This window comes from Acanthopagrus latus, chromosome 5, assembly GCF_904848185.1.
Source record: "Acanthopagrus latus isolate v.2019 chromosome 5, fAcaLat1.1, whole genome shotgun sequence".
Taxonomy (NCBI): domain Eukaryota; kingdom Metazoa; phylum Chordata; class Actinopteri; order Spariformes; family Sparidae; genus Acanthopagrus; species Acanthopagrus latus.
In genome coordinates this window covers 27477598-27495782 of record NC_051043.1, presented here as the reverse complement: position 1 = coordinate 27495782, position 18185 = coordinate 27477598, and the positions used below count along the sequence as shown (strand labels likewise).

Here is an 18185-nt window from a genome sequence, read left to right as displayed (position 1 = left end):
GATATGTTGTGACAAGATACACTTCTTACATTACATCAGTGTGGTTGGCTTGTTAGTCGATCATGTGCAGCCACAACACTAAATTAAAGATTAATTAAAATACAGTCTGGGTTCCAATTTGATTCTGAATTAAGCATCAAGGTTTTCAGAAGCTCTCTTCAGTCTGAGACGTGATCTCGACAGATAGTCGCCTTCCAGTCAACGTTCTGGGGAAAATGTCCCTCGATTCAGCAGCACCACAAACCTCCAGGGGTTTGATGTTGCTGTGGCAACAGCCAAGGTTAAACTTGTAACAGCAAACAGCAGGGTAATGGCGGCAGGTTAATCAGAAAGTAATGCTCGTTAACGTTTTCAATTCTTAAAAGGTTAAAGATGCACAATGTAGTTTAATCAGAGGAGAAAAGATCATTTTAACAGATTTTTCTATGCCAAAATAAACTTACTAAATAAATTATCTCTGTTTTCATGATTAAATAAACAAACTGACCTTAAATGACACACAAACACAATTTCATAGTGTTTTACTTTGTTTATGTGGCGGACCCTGCCACCTTTCCAGCTTCAAACAGCATTCTGTGGACCTTCTTTTCCTCTGAGAACAGCTTGTTTATTCAGTTATGGAATAAATAAATATATGTGAGCATGTTTTACCCCCATTGAATATTTTGTGATTTCTTCTCTCAACATGTCGCCTCTTTGACATTATATGAGAGACACAAACTGAGGCTAACAGTTGTAGCTTTGTAAACTTGCCGACTGGAACTTGAGCTCTCCAGAGAGAGATTATAAAAACAATACAGATCATTTCCACCCGTTCTTCTGCATCTCTGGTCATGTTGGCTCTTTGTGCAGTCTGTCAGGCCTCAGGTGAGTCTGTTGGAAGCATCACTGGTGACCCAGGTTATCTGACCTGGACGTGATCCATTAGAAGTTTGGCCCAGACATTTACCTGAGCTCAGTGGTGCTGCTTCAAGAACTACAACATTTCACCAAACTCTGCATGAGCTGCAGACGGTGAGACACTAGAGCAGACAGACAGGTGTTTGCATTCTGCCTCACAGATGGATTTATCTCCTCTAACTCACCTGTGTCCTCTAGGCCTTGGCTGGTGAGGTGGGTACGAGCTCAAGCCCTCTTTCATGTCATATCCCTGCCTTTTGGCAGCTGAGCCTCTTCAGTCCCTCAGCAACTGGATGATCCATTTCCAGAAGTGCTGTGAAGAGCAACAGCACACTGTCACAGATTCTGGCATTAGAGTACAGTGAGAATATATTGTTGTGCTTCTTGTGTCCACCAGGGGGATGAAGGAGGCGGTAAAGTAATGTGGCTGTCAGGACTCCATCTCCCAGAGTCCTACCTACCTGCCCAGGTGCAAGTGAGGATGCAGTCAGCGACAGACGCTCAGTTTACAGCCTGGTTAGTGATGAGTTCTGAAGACTGCTGGTCTTTGTTTACCTGCAGGAGTCCAGTCCGTACCTGGAGCGAGCAGACTGGGAGGTGGAGGAGGATTCGGACTGATAGAGGCCTGAGGCTGCAGGTGTGGAACACCAGCTCTACATTTCACTGTTTTCATGCTTTTAGTTTCTCTTTAGTTCCTCACTGTTGTGTGTTTTGTCCTGCAGAATATGGACCACGGCTTTGCAGAGGAATGTCATGGATACAGAGCTGGATGGAGTTAGATGTGGACCTGTCCAGAACCATGCACCTCCCCCACTGGTGCTGCAGGGAGTCTTGGTTCTGCCTCACAGATCCTGGTACCTTTCACACAGTCTGTTCTGTAACAATGGATTTCTTTAATGATAAAAAGATTCCTCAGACTGATGAGCAGATCAGAGGGAAAGTTATGATTATAGATTGCACATGTTTTTAAATAGATTATTTGAGCCACATCAGAAATCTAGATTGATTTTATTCCACTGTATTCCATTATATTCCACTTCTCAGCTTTTTTTACTTTCTCACTAGATGGCAGCATTCACCAGTCCTCAGCTCTCCACTCTGTGTCACTCCAGGGATCTTTATTGATCGTTAAAGTGCCAATATTTCTACACTGGTTCAGGATCTGTTGAGCTCTAAGTCTCTCACTGTTTGTTAATGAATGAGTGTTTGCAGTTCAGTCATCTTGAAGGTGTTTCATCCTCCTGTCTGCTCTGACAGAAGGGGCAGTAGATGCTGAGGTTTTTCTGCTGAGGTTGTGAACATAAGCTGCTGCACACAGTGGAAAATGTACCACTGACCAAAGGCTGCTAAAGTTTTCCACTTCACCACCAAGTAGCTTTTCAGCTGCTTCTCTGCGGTGCAGGCAGCGCTCGGCGTCGCTACAGCAGTTGAGCGAGCAGATCCAGCGCAGCCCTGAGAGTAATCGAGGCTGCTGAGCTCAGCGTGCAGAAGCAGGTGAAGTTTTTACTCTGAAGAAAGAAAGAAAAAAAGTCAAGACAGCCCTGCAAGGATCTGGCAGCTGGTCGTTTGCAGTGAGGTCACAGGAATATAAAACACTGCACCGCTCTCTGAGCCACAACACGTGCAACATACATCATGTAGCCTGATTTGTGAGGAGTGCAGCTGCAGCATAAAGAGTAAACTGTGACTGACTGGAGATGGAAATCATCATGAGGCAAACTAACAGCAACATCATCATATGGTGTATTTATTTAAAACTCCTTGTGTCGCCTGAAAAGAACCGGCTCTGAATGGCCGCGGTGTAAAGGTCAGACGGGCCCCCCTGCTCAGCTCTGACTGGGACGTATCATAAAGAGTTTACAACAGAGAGGGGAGGAATCGTGTTTTCCTCTTGAATAGATGAAAAGCGAGTTGTGTTGTTTAATGGACCTACACTTGATGTGAGCGAGCAGACTGAAGGCAATCCATCTCCTCCTGATTACAGGAGCAGGAGAGCCGGTGAATGGAGTCGACCCCGGCCTCCCTCCTCCTCCCTCCTCCTCCCTCCTCCTCCCTCCTCAGTGGTCAGAATGATTTTCAGCTGCTTGTGACCGGAGGGATTTACATTAACTCCTGAACCGCTCCAGTTTCTGCCCGGCTCCAAGTGGCCTCAGCGAAAAGAAAAAAAAAATAAAAAAAATGCAAAAGGTGCCCCTGAAACTAAAAAGTCTGACACATCAGATTCAAACCCCCCCTGATCCATCCACCTCCTCCACCCTCCACCAGCACCACCCGTCCCAAACAGTTTCCGTTTGTTGTGATTGAGAGCAGGTGGGTTCACTCAGTGCTGCTCTCTCCCTGCAGCACAGACTGACACTGACCAGCGGCTGAAGTATGGAAGCACGTTTCTGACAGATAAAGACCGGTGGAAAGTTTCCCTTCAGTATGATAAACAAAACCTGATGAGATAAAAAGTCAAAATTATCAGATAAATGTTGACTTTATATCTCAGAATTAACTTTATTCTCTTTTTAAAATGTCATAATTGAATTTTATCTCGTAATCTTGACTTTTTTCTTGAATTTACTCCTTAAAAATCATAGATTAAATGATTTTTTTATCGAATAATTGAATTTTGTCTTATAATTTTGAGTTGTTAAATGTCATTTATGACTTTTTCCTCAAAGTGCTTTACTTTTATCTAATAATTCTGACTTTTTCATCACATGATTATGTTTTCTATCACTTTATCTCTCGATATTGACCTTTTTTTCCACCCTTATTATCGACGTTTGGTTTGTACTTGACTTTTGTCTTATAATTTTGACTTTTTTCTCATAATTTGCACTAATAATTTTTACTTTTATATAATAATTCTGACTTTTCATCTCTCAATTCTGACTTTTTTTTCTCGTATTTTTGACTTTTATTAAGTAATTTTGTTGTTGTCCTTGTTTTGACCTCATAATTATTTATTTAAACAATCTTAGACTTCATCCTACGTGTTTCTCTTTAGCTGGCGGACACGAGCCTCCATACTTGAGTCCTCTTTGCAGTCTGCAGCATCTCCTGCAGCTGATGGGACCTGAGGTGCAGCCTCAGGTGTTGTCACCCCGGCCACAGATACACATGTTGGGCTGCAGGTTCTGGTTGCAGTGCCTGGTGTTTGGGTTGGATCTGGGCCCAGCAGCTCTGCGGTTTTCTGGCTGCTTGCACCTTCATGTCCCACAGTTACAGTAACATCCTGCCACTGTCTGCTCGGGCACTGATGGCTTCAGACCACATGGCGAATGTGCACATGTGATGGTTCCACATTAACGAGCCTCACTGTGTTAATACAACTTTTCACATGCAGCCAGCACTTAGTCATTATGTGTTTTATATCCAGTTGTGTTCACCCACAAAACAATTACTCATCATCGTCGGCACAGCTCCAGAGATCTGAGAGGAGCAGCAGCCGCAGCAGCAGCAGCCCATAATAATTCATTTAGAGGGAAAACAATGCGTAATGTGCCGACGCCTTCAGCGCGCATTGTCCTTTGTGCGGGGGTTGAAACGGGGCAGGGTAACAGAGACCCGGCAGCAGCAGGCTGTGCTTTTAAAAGACCCGAGGAGACTATAAAAGTGGTTTCATGCCCGCTGCAGTGAAGCCTCGGCTCGATGCGCGCACAGGCAGACAGAGGCAGAGCAGAGAGAGAGAGACAGAGAGAGACAGAGAGAGAGAGACGCGCTCAGCACTCAGGTCTCACTCACAGGTAGACTCACACACACACGAGGAGCTGGGGAGGCTTTTTTTTTCTCTTGAAGTTCACTCAGGATTTTAAGACAGAACCGAGAGAGAGAGAAATCGTTCCTGGAAGTCTTCAGAAGTGCATGTTTGGTAACCGAGTAGGATGCGCGTCTTCTCCAGCCGACCCGGTTCTGTTTGACACTTGGGTCCACTAACTCGGCTGTTTTCTAAACCGGGCTGGAAGTTGGGCTCGTTTCAACTTTTTTTTTTTTTTTTTCCCCCCTCCTTGGCCGCGTACCTTTCTGTGCCGCGGAAATGGGACCGCGCCAACCGGAGAGCATGTCCGCGCTCTGCAGAAGAAGTTTGCTTTGGACCGTGCTCGTACTCTGGCTGACCACGGCCGTTGACGGGACCTGGAAGACGGGACTTTACAAAACCTACTCAGCAGGGACGCAGACATCAGCCTCTCACACCTCAGTCTACCAGAAAAGGTAAAGAAGTCACCTGATTTCTATCCTCTCTGTCGTGTATGATTTGCTTTACGCACAGAGAATACAGCCTCTCTTTGAATCTGTTTTTAGACTTTGCAGCACTTCTTGTCATTGCATGCCTCCCATCTCCATCCATCTCCCAGCTCCTATTGTCTTCCTGACAGTCGGTTTCCTTTTTCCTGTCCTGGCAGCAGCACAGTGCTCTGCTGACATGCCCATCCTCATTGTTTGTCTCCCTCAGAGCCCCTCCACTGTCTCTGAGGGGTTTGTAGCTGCAGCAGCAGCAACATCTGCTCCCTCTCAGCGGTGCTTTGGTTGCTCTTTAAGTGCACCACCTTGAAGACCCACTCCTGGATCTCAGTATTAAAGACAGGGTGCTTCTGCTTCAAGTGAACGAGGGACAGATGAGTTTTAATGGATTAAAGGCCACTGAATGGAAACAAGAGGGTGTGTGGGATGGTTTGACGATGTGATTGAGTTGTTGTTCTGACGGAGACTCACCAGACTAAACACTCTGGCACAGAGCGCTAACCAGTTCTGCTTCCCTCCTGGACCGAGCCAGTGTTTAGCTCGGAGACTAGCCAGCGCTGCGTGATGAGAGGGCGCTTCCCATCTTACAAATATTTACACTGTCACGTCGAGTGTGTGTGTGTGTGTGTGTGTGTGTGTGTGTGTGTGTGTGGGCTGAAAGTGTCCAGAGGCTGATCGCCCTCCCTCTTGGTCTGGTGAAGCCTTTTGCCCTGGAGGTGAGTCCAGGTGGCTTCTCAGCGCTCCACTGGCTCACCTCCGCTGCTCAGCACCCCGACAGAACCAGAGGTTTGTGGACATGTTTACTAAACACAAGCAGCTGGGACTCCACCACATCTGGGCCCGATCTGGGGGAAAAAAGGGGGGGGGGGGGAGGATGAGTTTACAGTCCGTGTGCCGCTGTTTCTAAGAGGAGGAAGCTGCTGTTGGTGTGAGTCAGGAGGAGGTCAGTGGGTTTGAGGTGACACGAGAGGAGCTGAGAGTCCCGGTCCACCTGCCGTCTGGTCCCTGATCTGTGGAAGCAGCAGTTTATGGTGTGTCAACACGAGGCCAAACAGTGGCGAACTGCAGGAGGCTCTCAGGGACCCGGAGCAACTTGACATTGCATGAACCTTTCACTCAAGTTCAGGAACATGGAAGGAAGTTAATATTCATTTTAACCTCCACTGAGAAAGTCTTTCCCGCCCCAGCCCTGTCTTCACACAGTGATTACCCAAATCAAAGGGGATTATCAACTCTTGAGTAGTTTCTCGACTGGTGCGGTCGCTCTGTGGAGGAGCTGATAAAGCGTTCGCTCACCCTCGTCTTTCTTAACGACGATATGAGCTCAGTACACCGAGGGCCTGGCGGAGGAAGCTGCGTCTTTATTTCTCGTCTCGCCCACTTCTTTATCCTCCCCTCGGAGGACTTGTCATGGTCTGACAGGCAGTCTGGACCCCGTGGCCGACCTCATTCCTCATGTGCGTCTTAACCATATCCAGTGTTTCTTTAAGCAGGGGGGGATGAAGATGACGGAGATTCCAGCGGGCTGAGCTCCACGTGGCTTCCAGCAGGAAGGCTTTACGTTCAGGACATTCAGGGAAAATCAAATAATGTATGTGCTTAAAAAAAGTGTTTCATGGATATTAAGTTAGTAATCACTAGTGGTGGAAACAAAACACACAGAGAGAGAGAGAGAGAATATATAACATTTATGCAATAAAGGAGTGATTTGATTAACAGTGTGTCGCGGAGTCGCTACTGAAGTTAGCGAGCTAACTAGCTAGCCCTGTACGACGCCACTTTGTGCCCCAGGAGGCGACAGCTGGCTCGCCTCTGTAGTTTCAGCCGGAGGATATGCCAAGTGTTAGAGTTGCCAGATTTCAAGAAATGAAATAATCTTACTTCTTTTTAACTTACAAAATAGAGAAATACAAACACACACCGTCTGAATGCAAGTTCCTGAGGTCGTAGCTTCTGTAAATCGCCTCTGTACTTGTCGTCTAACTGATCTCTGTTGGTCTTGGAGGCTGTCTTCGGTCTTCAGGCTGCCAGATCCAGGTGAGTTGAGCCCCGTCACCTGTTGTGATGCCCGCTGTGATCCTGAAGGTTCTGATCCGGACACACTCTCGGTAGCGTACTAGCCAAGGATCGCTAGCAAAGACCAGCAGTTGTTGGTCTGCCTTTGAACATATTCATAATACACCTTCAAGAAGATCGGTATCAGCTCAGCTCCACATGATTGATCGCCGATGATGCTTTTTACTTCCGTCCTCAAACACTTGAAGACGCACTGAGCCGTCACACACAGAGATGCACTCAGAGCTCACAGGTGTTCAAACCAGACAAAGACAGATGGGAGCTGTCCTCGTTCCTCTGACGCCGCTGTGAACAGTCTTGACCCTCGAGGCCTCGACGAGGTGCTTTGATGATCTTCACCGAAAAACACACTCCAGCTTTGAACCTGTTAACTCATCACTCAGTGATTCCTCAAACACAAACTGAACGTAACGCTCTCTGTTTCAGTCTAATCTCTTTTCAGCTACTCAGGTCTTTTTCCCAGAGGCTGCAGATTATAACCTGAGGAATGTATCGCTCGCTCTCTCTACATTAATTTCACTCTGATCGAGCTCTCTGTTTCTCTCTCTGTCATGTGTTGCCGCAACACATTTATCTTCCGGATCCCAAGAGACCAACATGGCTTCATAATTGTCTTTTCCTCCACTTCCATGTTCCCATCGGAAGTGCCCTTAGCTGACCCTTACGATGAAATGACCTCCGTCTGTCCTCCTCCTCTCTCCTCTTCCTCTCCCTCTGGCCATTTGCCACATCTGACTATTGTCCTCTGTTCCCCCCCCACCCAAGTATTTTTCCCACAGACGGAAATCTAGAGAAATCCTTTAGATTTGTATCCGTGCTGCATTTCAAACATACCTCCCTCCTCCTCCTACGGAACGTGAATCGCTTGATGGATGGAGAGGGAGTTACGAAAATGTTTCTCACCGGAGTCTCGCAGGCGTTTTTGTTTTGCCCTCGTCAACCTCTTTCGTCAGTTCACACAGGCCGAACCTCCGGCTTCTTCCTCCCCACACGGTCTGCTGAGGGAAATGTCAGCAGCTTGATAACGAACGACGAGGCAAAGAAGGCAGCGTTTGAGCTTTTTGTTTCAGCTCACGAGCTCTCTGACAGCGTTCGCACTCATTTAGGGTTTTTGTTTCCCTCTTCGATCTTTCGCTGTCTTGGCGTCTGTAGCGTTCGTGTATTTCTTAACTATTGGCTGTGAGAGACGGTTGATGATTTATTTAGCTTGGGCCCGGCGTTCAGAGTGTGCCATGTGTGCTTAGAGACCCGATACTCACCGAGGGGCTGCTCGCCGCTCTCTGCCAGGGAAACAGCGTGATGCTGGTGGGTTTCACACTTCATAACACCAGAGCGCCTCCAGTGAGGGGAAGGTGTTGACTCTGAAACATTTTTGAGTGAAAGACTGAGAGCTCAGCAGGCACCTGCGTCCCCTAATGTTTAAATCCTGACAAAACTCAATGGACCATTGTGTGGTAGGACTCAGCAACCAAAGAAGAGGAAAGTGATTCGCTTTAGTCTTTTAAAACCCAGACGAGATAAATTGTTATTTGATAATCGATTAACTGTTAAAGTCACTTTTCAAGCAAAAATACTAAATATTTGTTGGTTCCAGCTTCTTAAATGTGATGATTTGCTGCTTTTCTTTGTCATTAATGACAGTAAATGAAGAGTCTTTAGATTTTTGGACTGTTGGTTGGACATTTTCACAATTTTTTCAATCATTTGTACTAAATCCGGAGGGACATTGTGCCGTATTTCAATGCACAACAGCAAATTTGATTACCTATAAGCTAATGTTTGCATTCAAGCTACTGTTACCATTCAGTAGTTTTTAATAATTACGATAGGAAAAGCTGAATTCATTCTAAAATATCAGCCACGCATCTTAAATTGGTTTATGTCAAAGTAAAACTCTGGATGTAATCAAACAGCAGTGTTAGCTTGGAAGTGGCTGAATGCTAACGGATGCTAATGGGTAATCAAATATGTTGCTGTGCATTGAAATTTGGCCTTATAGATTTAGATTTTCCATCATCTTTTTAGTTGCTGATCATCTGTGAAAAGGTAAAAATGTGTTAGATTCTCTAAAAACCGTGTCAAATGTTCTGAATTAATACAAATCCATATTTCAGTGCCGCACTGGCTGCAGGCCTGATGTTTCTTGTACCCAGTGAATAAAACTTTCTAGCCCGAACATCCTCGTCTCTCCTTCCTCTCTGCGTTGTAAAAACTATTCCTCCCACCGCCTCGTACTTGAACATGTTTTGATTCGGTTTTAGCGAGCTGTGTGGGTAACGCAGGGATTGGTTTCAAGCCATTAGGGAAACTGTAAGCTCTTTTCTGCCTACAGCTTTTGTGATTTCATTCACTGAAGAAGCAGCGGTTGGCATTTCCTCTTCGGTAATTGCATAAGTGCAATGCAAAGAGAGAAGAGGAGACCATAAAACCCACCCCCACATCCCCCCTCAGGACCCCCTGGTGACCATCTGAGCTGTTCCCAGGTGAAACCTCCTCTCAGCCTGGGAAACTTCAGATGTTTATCTGTTGGGTCTGGAGGATAAGTGGTGGGGAGGAGTCAGTGCCCGCCGCTCCCCTCGCTCCCGACTCTACCTGACCACAGCTCCTTCACTGTCTGAAATTTTCCAGCCATGATTAGAGCTTTTTTTTTTTCTTTTCTGGACAAGGGAAAGCAATCACAGGGTAATCATATGGATCCATGTTCACTTCTGTAACCTCACGGCTGATGGAGACACTGAGAGACACGGAGGAGGGTCCGTCTGTATTTAAATAACACGTGTGTGTGGCGGATGAAATTCCTACTTGAGACGTTCAGGATTAATTCAAACTGCGTCTCTAATAGTTCCTGAAATATGTTGACTCGGATTCAAGCTTTTTACAACTGTAACTCACCATTTCCACATTAAAACCAACTAGATTTCTGTTCCATTGTTTACTTACATTATCCAAAATGTTTCCAACAATGTTCCAAACCCAGAAAAATCCAGAATTATATTTTTAGTAAGTGTATGTTTCCTCTGGTCTCCTGTCACGATAACCTCTGGAGGAAACATGACCGAACTGAACACGAGTAAAACTTTGATGCGTCGGCTCATCTGTGAACATTTTTTTCCGTAACAACAGAAGCTCCTCTCTCCCACAGAAAACACTGCTCCTCAAACGCCTCGTCAGTGGTCTCGCCTTCAATTCTGTGACTTTGGGACATTTGCATGATTTATGTCTCGCAGCTAGTTCGACACGTACAAACTGATATAACACAGCTGCTCTGTCGTTGTTTGCGGTTCTGACTCAGGCGTGTGTGAGCTGACCAATCAGAGCACACTGGGTATTTGGGAGGAGGGGGTCTTAAAGAGACGGGAGCTAAAAACAAAGTGTATCAGACAGACAGCCGGAACATACAACGCTGGCAGTAAACTGTATATTTTTGGAGTTGTGAACAAAACAAGACATTTGAGGACATGATCTCAGGCTTTGGGAAACACTGATCGATATTTTTCATGAGCTATTTTGACATTTTTATAGAGAAAACAACTTAATTACCTGAGAGAGAATGAACAGATTAACGGACGGTGAAAATAATCATTAGTTGTCGGTCGGCCTAAATGAGAGATACCTTGTGGCAGAAATGACTCACACTTTCATCTGGCAAAGTTACATATTTACTCGATGTGTAATCAAAAGTTAGTCACGAAAAATAAAACATCCCTGCAGCGCTGCAGAGGCTCGCAGACGTCTCCTGACTCGGTGTGTGTGTGTGTGTGTGTGTGTGCGGCCACCACAACATGCGAGGATTGTTAATGGGTTAGCTGCTCCACATCCTCCACCTCCGGCTGTTTCCTTTAGTGTAAACCGTCTCACACACACACACACACACAAACAAACATATGGTCTCGCATATTGACAAACAGACTTTGGAGGGAACACCCCCATCCCCACCCGGGTCTTGCAAACACGCTGGCAGCAGAACAAACAAAGTTTTGTGCCACACAGCCTCCTTTGTGGCTCCACATAGAGCCTCCACTCTATACATCCATTGATTGTGTAAACACAGGCGGCAGTAATCATTTTCCGTCCTCCAGCTACAGTCATCTGAGGGTAATCGGAGCATTTGTTCACCTCACTGTCAATAAAATAATAGTAACGTGCGGTGGCTCGAGCAGCTGCGGCGTGTTTCTGTACGTTTACGTCGTGTAAACACCCGTCAGTGTTTTCTTGATCTGGTACGTAAGACTAAACTCTCCTCAACAGCAGATATCTGCTGCTGTTGGGAACCAATTAGGCTTCCAGTGAATCAGTTGGTGCTTTTAGTGCTGTAACTGGACCTTCTTATGGAGTGAAAGTATTTCATTTAGCGCCCGGAGGTTTAAGATATGACTCTGTTGTGATTGTAAGTAAGTGTGCTGACTCAGCCTGCTCTGAATGATCACGTCTCTGTGATCTTTACACAGATCTACTTTTCCAGACAAGGTCAGTTTCTCAACAGCCTCAGTGAGTCCTGATAGTGTCTTTCTGGAGAGGGAGTGGACTCCTGACCCGACTTTAACCCCGGGTTTAAAACTTGTAATCTCCGTTCGGGACCTCGTCTTCCTCTTTTTTCCCTCCTGAGGGACTTCACCTCCTCCGGGAGCCGAATGCAGACGGATGTGTGTTGATAGAGGGGCGACGGCAGTGTAAATACAGCCCACAATGCACTCCTGTGAATCTCATGGCTGATTAAAAGCGTGTAAACACCATAAAGGAGTGTCAAAACAAAAGGGAGGGGAGACTGTAAAACCCCGCGGGAAGACAACAGCGTCCTGAATGTGACTGCGTGGAGAATTTCCCCTTTTGTGAGCGCGACACGGTGCGAGCGCTCTTTGTTTCTGAGGTGTTTTGAAAACATACACTTCTGTTTCCTGAATTATTAACTCTGAAAATGTTCCTCTGTGTCTCAGAATAACTTTTCCTCTGCACTGTCCTGACTCTCTCTCTCTCTCGCTGTGTTTCTCCCGACAGGAACTGGTGTCCTCATACGGTCACTAAGACTGTGACCTGCCAGGTACAGAACGGGACGATCCTCCAGCGGGTCTACCAGACGTGCCGCTGGCCACAGGGATGCACGGGAGGCAGGTGAGGAACGCACCTGGACCTTAAAGCCGCGGCTACAGTGAACATTTCACAGCAGCAATCACCAAACAAAGACCCAAAGTTTGTAACTGGAACATCTTCTGCAGCCGAGCCTCAGTTGAATTCATTTTTGGGTCATATTTTCTAGACTGTACTTAAAAAACCACAACAATCAAAACAAACAGATTGTTAGAGAGTTTTTGACAGAAACAATATCCCCCAAGATACATATCTGTCAACCAGCCATGGGCAAAATGTCTGCAGAGACACCTTCACTGGCACATTTAATTCCAGTAATAACCCAAACAAGACATTTGAGGATGTTATTTATTTATTTATTTTGACATTTTATAGAGAACTTAATTACATGGGAGAGAATGAACAGATCCGGGCTGTAAATTCAATTAATCTGTTGATTTTTTTTCTAGATTAATCGATTGTTTGGTCCCAGATTCTGTGAGTGTGAAACTCTTCCGTGTTGCACATCTAAAATAGATAAAAGCAGGAAATCTTCATATTTGGGAGGCTGAAAAACAGCATTTCCCCCCCCGTTACAGTTAACTGATTGGTTGTGGTTATTTTCTGTCAGTCGACTCACCGATTCTTATCTAAATAGATTCCAAAATCAACAGTAGTACATTCAATTAAGTTCACTTGAAAGTAGTTTAAAAGTGGCTAATTGAAGCTGTTTTTAACGATGTGAATACGAGGCCAGCAGCTGGTGGGAAACAGAACAGAAGATAGAATAGAATAAACTTTATTGTCCGGCTGAAGCTCCGTGAGATTAAAAGAAAAAACATCACATTACGGGAACAATGATCTCTCAGTTTTAGTGCACAGTCGGTGCATTCATCTCCCGCAGTCTCCAGCTTCCACTCTCATATTTAAGTTTACTGTAGTTGGTCGACCGCATGAATTGTGTTTTGGATAAAAGAAGCCTTGTAGATCTTTTTCTCTGGGTCGTCCTGAGGGCAGCAGCTCGAATTGGAGGAGCTGTGAGGATCACCTAGTGGATTCTGGTGGCGCCCAACGATCTTAAAAGTCTTTGTCAGCTTGTTTCTGTTTACTAGAGTCAAGTGCTCGTACTGAAGAGGACTGTGTTGTGTGTTGTGTGTGTGTGTGATGGCTCTGTGGTTTGTGTGTCTTGCAGCTACAGGACCGTCGTCAGACCTTCGTATAAACTGGTGTACCGCACTGTGACCTCTCTGGAGTGGAAGTGCTGTCCAGGATTCAGCGGCGCCGCCTGTGAAGAAGGTGAGTTGATGTAAATACGTCGACTAACACGACACGCAGGTCGGAGAGCAGCGTCAAAAAATCCTGCTCAATCACGACAACAGTTTTTAGTCTCGTCTCTGCGGTGTGTTCAAGTGCAGCTTCTTGCATAACACCCAGGAGATGAGAGGCGACAGACGGCCGTCAGTGCAGCTCGTTCTGTCGGTGCATCAGGGCCGTCAGAGTCAGGGTAGGGAGCTTGATATCCGAGGAGCTCGGAGTAGAACCGCTGCTCCTCCACGTTTGAAAAGAGCCAGCCGAGGTGATTCGAGCGTCTGATTAGTCGGGCCTCCTAACTGGGAGGAGACCTCGGGGCAGACCCCGCAACTTGCCGGAGGGGTTACATATCTCATCTGGCCTGGAAATGCCTCAGGATCCCCCGGGAGGAGCTGGGAAGCGTCGGTGTGGAGAGGGACGTCTGGAGCCTGCTGCTGCTGCTGCCACCGCCACCCGACCCAGATGGAAATGGCCAGACGGATGAGAGTTCTGTCAGTTTTCTCTTCTCTCTCTCTCTCAGCGTCCTTTCCCTGCATCTCTATTTCTTTCTCTCTTTACCTCTTAAATCTTCCCTCATTTATCACCATCTGCATCCCCCTGTTGTTGATTTGAAGCCTCCGAACTGCGCGTGCCTTCCAACACACGTGTGCGAGTAATACTTTAAAACAGGAGTGATTTCCATTAGGGCTTACATAAGGCCGCCTCTGTCTCCTAAATGAAGTTCAGGAACAAGATCCCTCTGCCTCCTCGGGCTGCAGTCAGATACCTCCGCTTTTATTAATCAGCTTTAATGCGTTCGTTCTGAGAGGCATTGTGCGACGTCAGGGTTTGTTTCTTTCGTGTGGTTTCTGGGTTTTATGGTCCAGCTGGAGCCGAGACTCGGTCCTCTTAAAGTGCCATTTTAACGCTGCTGTTTTCATTTTTAGGCTACTGTAGCTGCCCACCACACACACACACACACACACTCCTACACTCCCGGTGCATAATGACTTCCCCTGGCACTGGCCCCCGTGTCTCTGCAGTCTGGCGAGCAGGGTGGAGCGTCTGTTTATGCCGAGGCCCAGGACTTGACTGGGTGTAACATAAATCGTCAGGCCTTTGCGACACAAAGCACAATAAATGTTTACAGTGGTCAAAGTGGTCACTTTTTAGTGGTGCTGAAAGGCTGTTTTTCAGTTTTATGCTCCCTCCACTGGAAGGTAAACTCAGAGTAACTGCCCAGCGTCCGGCGCTCTGCTGCATCCAGGCTGCAGCTGGAGACGTTCCTGCTGGCTGACACATTTTCTTTTTAGACGATTATATTTATCGGCATTTTTGTTATTTCAGCTCCTCAAGACAAATAAACCCTCATCCATCCCCACCAACCCTCCATCTGTCAGTCATCTTCACATGAAACTTCTAATAAATGACGTCTTTTTTCCCAAAAATCTAGGAAGTTCCCTCATATTTTATCGCTCCTTCAAGGTGATGATGACTCCGCTTGTGTCCGTTTGTTTTGTTGTGGAATTTTCTTTTCGAAATCTTTGTTTTTCAGGGAATAATCGATCTGGATGAAAAATTATACATATCTATACGTGAGTACAGTTTGATATTGGTTGGCTGAGATTATCAGCCTGTTACAGATTTATTGGTATTTGCCATGTATTTGATCCAAATCGGCTGATATGAAAACTTTTTTTAGACATGATAATGATTTAAAAGATGCTTGGAGTAATAATTATCCCAGTGAGGTTGAGGATTATAGGTGCAAAAATAGGTGTGATTGGCCGATATATCGATATCAGGCCGAAAAAATCAAGTATCAGATGAGCTCCCATTCAAAATCTCTGATTTGATATTAGATCGATTTTCACTTTTTGCCCTCGGTGGAAGGCTGTTTGGTAGAAAAGGTAAATTTCTGATGGAGGATGTGTCTCACAGACGGAGATCGTACGTTAAAATAAACTAATGAGTTCTCTCTCGGTGTTATCGAGTGACACTCGTCAACACCGCCTGAGTGTTGTCCTCGTTTTAGCCCCTCCCCCTGAACACTTTCACATTCAGACAACCCAGACTTTACTTAACAAAAGCAGAGGAACACACAGTCAAACTGGGAGGAAATTATCCAATTAAGTTGTTGCTGGAGGAGATTCCCCTCCGGTTGTCATGGCAGGAGGGGGCTGTCGAGCCAGCGGGGATGCTGGGATTAGCCACTTATCTGAGCGTCGTTCCGGGTGGCTCAGATCACAGGCGGCGCTGAGTGGAAGTGACAGGTCCCATTCACGGGGCCTTTACTCTCCGGCACCATGGATGCTATCCAGGGCCACCGGCGCTTTGTTCTGCTCCTGCCGCGTGAGCAGAACCTCTCGCCAGGGCAGAACCTGATACCCCGCTGCTGTCTGCCTCGTTCGCCCGCTTTAAGGAGAAATAAAAGCTTGCCCACACGGGCAAAGCTGTAGGCCGGATTGTGTTTAAATCTGTTGCCATAGTGTTGCCAAGTGAAAGTTAAAGCTGCACTTGAAGTTCAGTGGGTGCAAGTTTCAAATCCAGGCTCTGAATACCTGTGTGCGGCTCTCCACGCCGTCTTTGTGGGTTTCCAGACGGCTGCGAGCACTTGTTTGACCTTGAGTTGGGCTAAAATTAAAGAAAAAAAAAACACCATTGTTATATAAAAGAATAACTCTCATCCTACTGCACTTTTCAGAGTCTGCCGTCTGGGTCAGACAGTGAAAACATATTGCTTTTAATCTCATAAGACGGCTAACACCGGAGACATACATCTTTAAAGACCTCTTCTGGAGTTCCACTGCTGCTTATATACCTTTTTCGCTCCCATCATCCCTTTTCCCTCGTGCTTGTCTGCTTTTCACAGACTGTGGAAAATGTGTGTTATCCTCTCATTTACTCACGCTATCCTGCTTTCAACTCCGTGCTGTTCCCTCACCAGGCCACCCCAAAAGCCCCCGGCCAATGTCTGACTCCCAAGGCCGGTCTGCATTACGGCAGATCCCAACAGAGTCCATACGAGCAGGACTGTGGGGCTGAGGTCGCTCTGAGGTGCAAGAAAGTAAGAGGAAGCGCGTTATAAGCCGAGAGCACGGTCGTCTATACGGTTATATTTTAAAAAAACAGAGACGAGGGAGTTGTTTTCTCTCATGTCCCTCCGTTCTCACCCCTCCGCCCGCCAGCCGATTTGGTCAACACGCGTAAATCAACACGTCCGGTCTGAGGTAAAGATAACGTGTCTTTGTTGAGGTTATGAATTGTGTTGTTTTTCAAAAACCGGAGCAGCAGAGCGCGGAGATAAAATGTGAGAAGAGTTCACGCCAATGCTGTCATCCCGTCATACAGCGGGCTCGAAAAAGCAAAAACATTACATCACACCCGGACTCATAAACAAACTCTCTGCATCGGAGTCCGAGCGGAGAAAGATAACACCGCGTATGACAGCCACCTTTCACATCTCTTACTTCCTCACCCTAACCTCAGGACTTGGCTGGAATTCCAGGCCGGTGGTGTAATTACTGGGTCCTAATTGTTTTCTACGAGGCTTGGGAGATATTGTCTTACTGCTGGACCCGGAGCACAATGGTCTTTATCTCTGATTGAGCCTGAGAGAAGGAAAAAAAGAAAAGCTAAGTATTTGCAGATGGAGGCACTTTCATAGCATGCCAGAAACAGGGATTTAACGTATGCCTGGTTGGCTTTGGCATTCCAAGTACCTAAACGCCTGTTTTCAGATGGGGATATCCCAATTTGTGCTACATCAAACACAAATATCAAAATTATACCTCATTTGGAGGCAATTGCATGATACGAGAATATCAAGTGTAACCCATAAAAGCAAACATTACTGAATTAGAGCTGGCTCTCAGAGACCCTTACAGGTTGCATCAGCATCAACACTGAAGCGCTGCTGCACACTCAGCGGCTGCAGAAACCACGTAGCTTTTTTTTTTTTTTGTTGCATTTTGGCGCTTTCTGCTCATTTTGATTGACTCTTAAAAGTGTGAAGATGACGCTAAGAGACAGCAGTTGATATCTTGGACCTGATTTGATTCATGGCGACAGCACTATAAAGGAAATATGGCTGCAGCTTAACGCGGGAGGGGGGGGGGGGCCGCCGTGCAGCGAAACATATGGGGGATGTAGACTTGAATTAGCACGGCTGTCAAAGCTATGCCTGGCGGCGGGGAGGCGGGGGGGTGGGGGGTCCCCTTCGAGCCGTATCTCGCAGCCAAGCGGAGGCTGCGGTTTTTGGGTCGCAATTACGGTGTGGCTGGGAGGCAGAGGCGGGCTGTCTGTAATAAGCCGCAGAAACGTAATCTGTGTTTTCACAGCTCAGCGCGGCTTATCACAGGCCTCCACGCTAAACCCAGCGCTTTAAACATCAGTCGGCTGCAGCTTGCCATTAGCGGAAAGGAAGAGTGGGAGAGGGAGCGTGGACACCAGCGTCTGTCTGACTGCCAGCGCGAGTGCGTGGGTGGGAGAGAGCGAAGGTGTGGAGGATTTGTACAGTGAGGGATGCAGCTGCTCGGCGTGATTAGCTGCTTTTAATGGCAGCGGGCTTTAGGAGCTGCGAGTGGAGGGAGGCCAGGCCGAGGTCAGAGGGGAGCGAGCTGAAC

At 46.6% G+C, this 18185-nt stretch overlaps 1 protein-coding gene and 1 long non-coding RNA gene across 6 annotated transcripts in view; one reads left to right on the top strand and one right to left on the bottom strand.

Annotated features, from left to right (window-relative positions):
- The first annotated feature begins 1312 nt into the window (after window positions 1-1312).
- emid1 (EMI domain containing 1) overlaps window positions 1313-18185 on the top strand; it is a 59444-nt gene continuing 42571 nt past the window's right edge. For 3 of the 5 annotated variants that reach the window (XR_005075032.1, XM_037097926.1, XM_037097927.1), the window contains exons 1-4: window positions 1632-1754; window positions 4899-5100; window positions 12202-12315; window positions 13463-13566. Coding sequence is in view for 4 of the 5 variants with exons in the window: in XM_037097926.1 (XP_036953821.1) it covers window positions 1649-1754; window positions 4899-5100; window positions 12202-12315; window positions 13463-13566 (526 nt within the window). In the remaining variant the exon portion in view is untranslated. Of the gene's footprint in view, window positions 1538-1622; window positions 1755-4898; window positions 5101-12201; window positions 12316-13462; window positions 13567-18185 lie in introns of those variants that run through there. The other 2 variants (XM_037097930.1, XM_037097928.1) reach the window with 2 other exon arrangements.
- On the bottom strand, window positions 2000-3457 carry LOC119019395. The gene is made up of 2 exons (XR_005075033.1): window positions 2834-3457; window positions 2000-2408 (listed from the first exon to the last, which is right to left on the bottom strand). It is a non-coding gene; the product is annotated as an uncharacterized LOC119019395 (long non-coding RNA).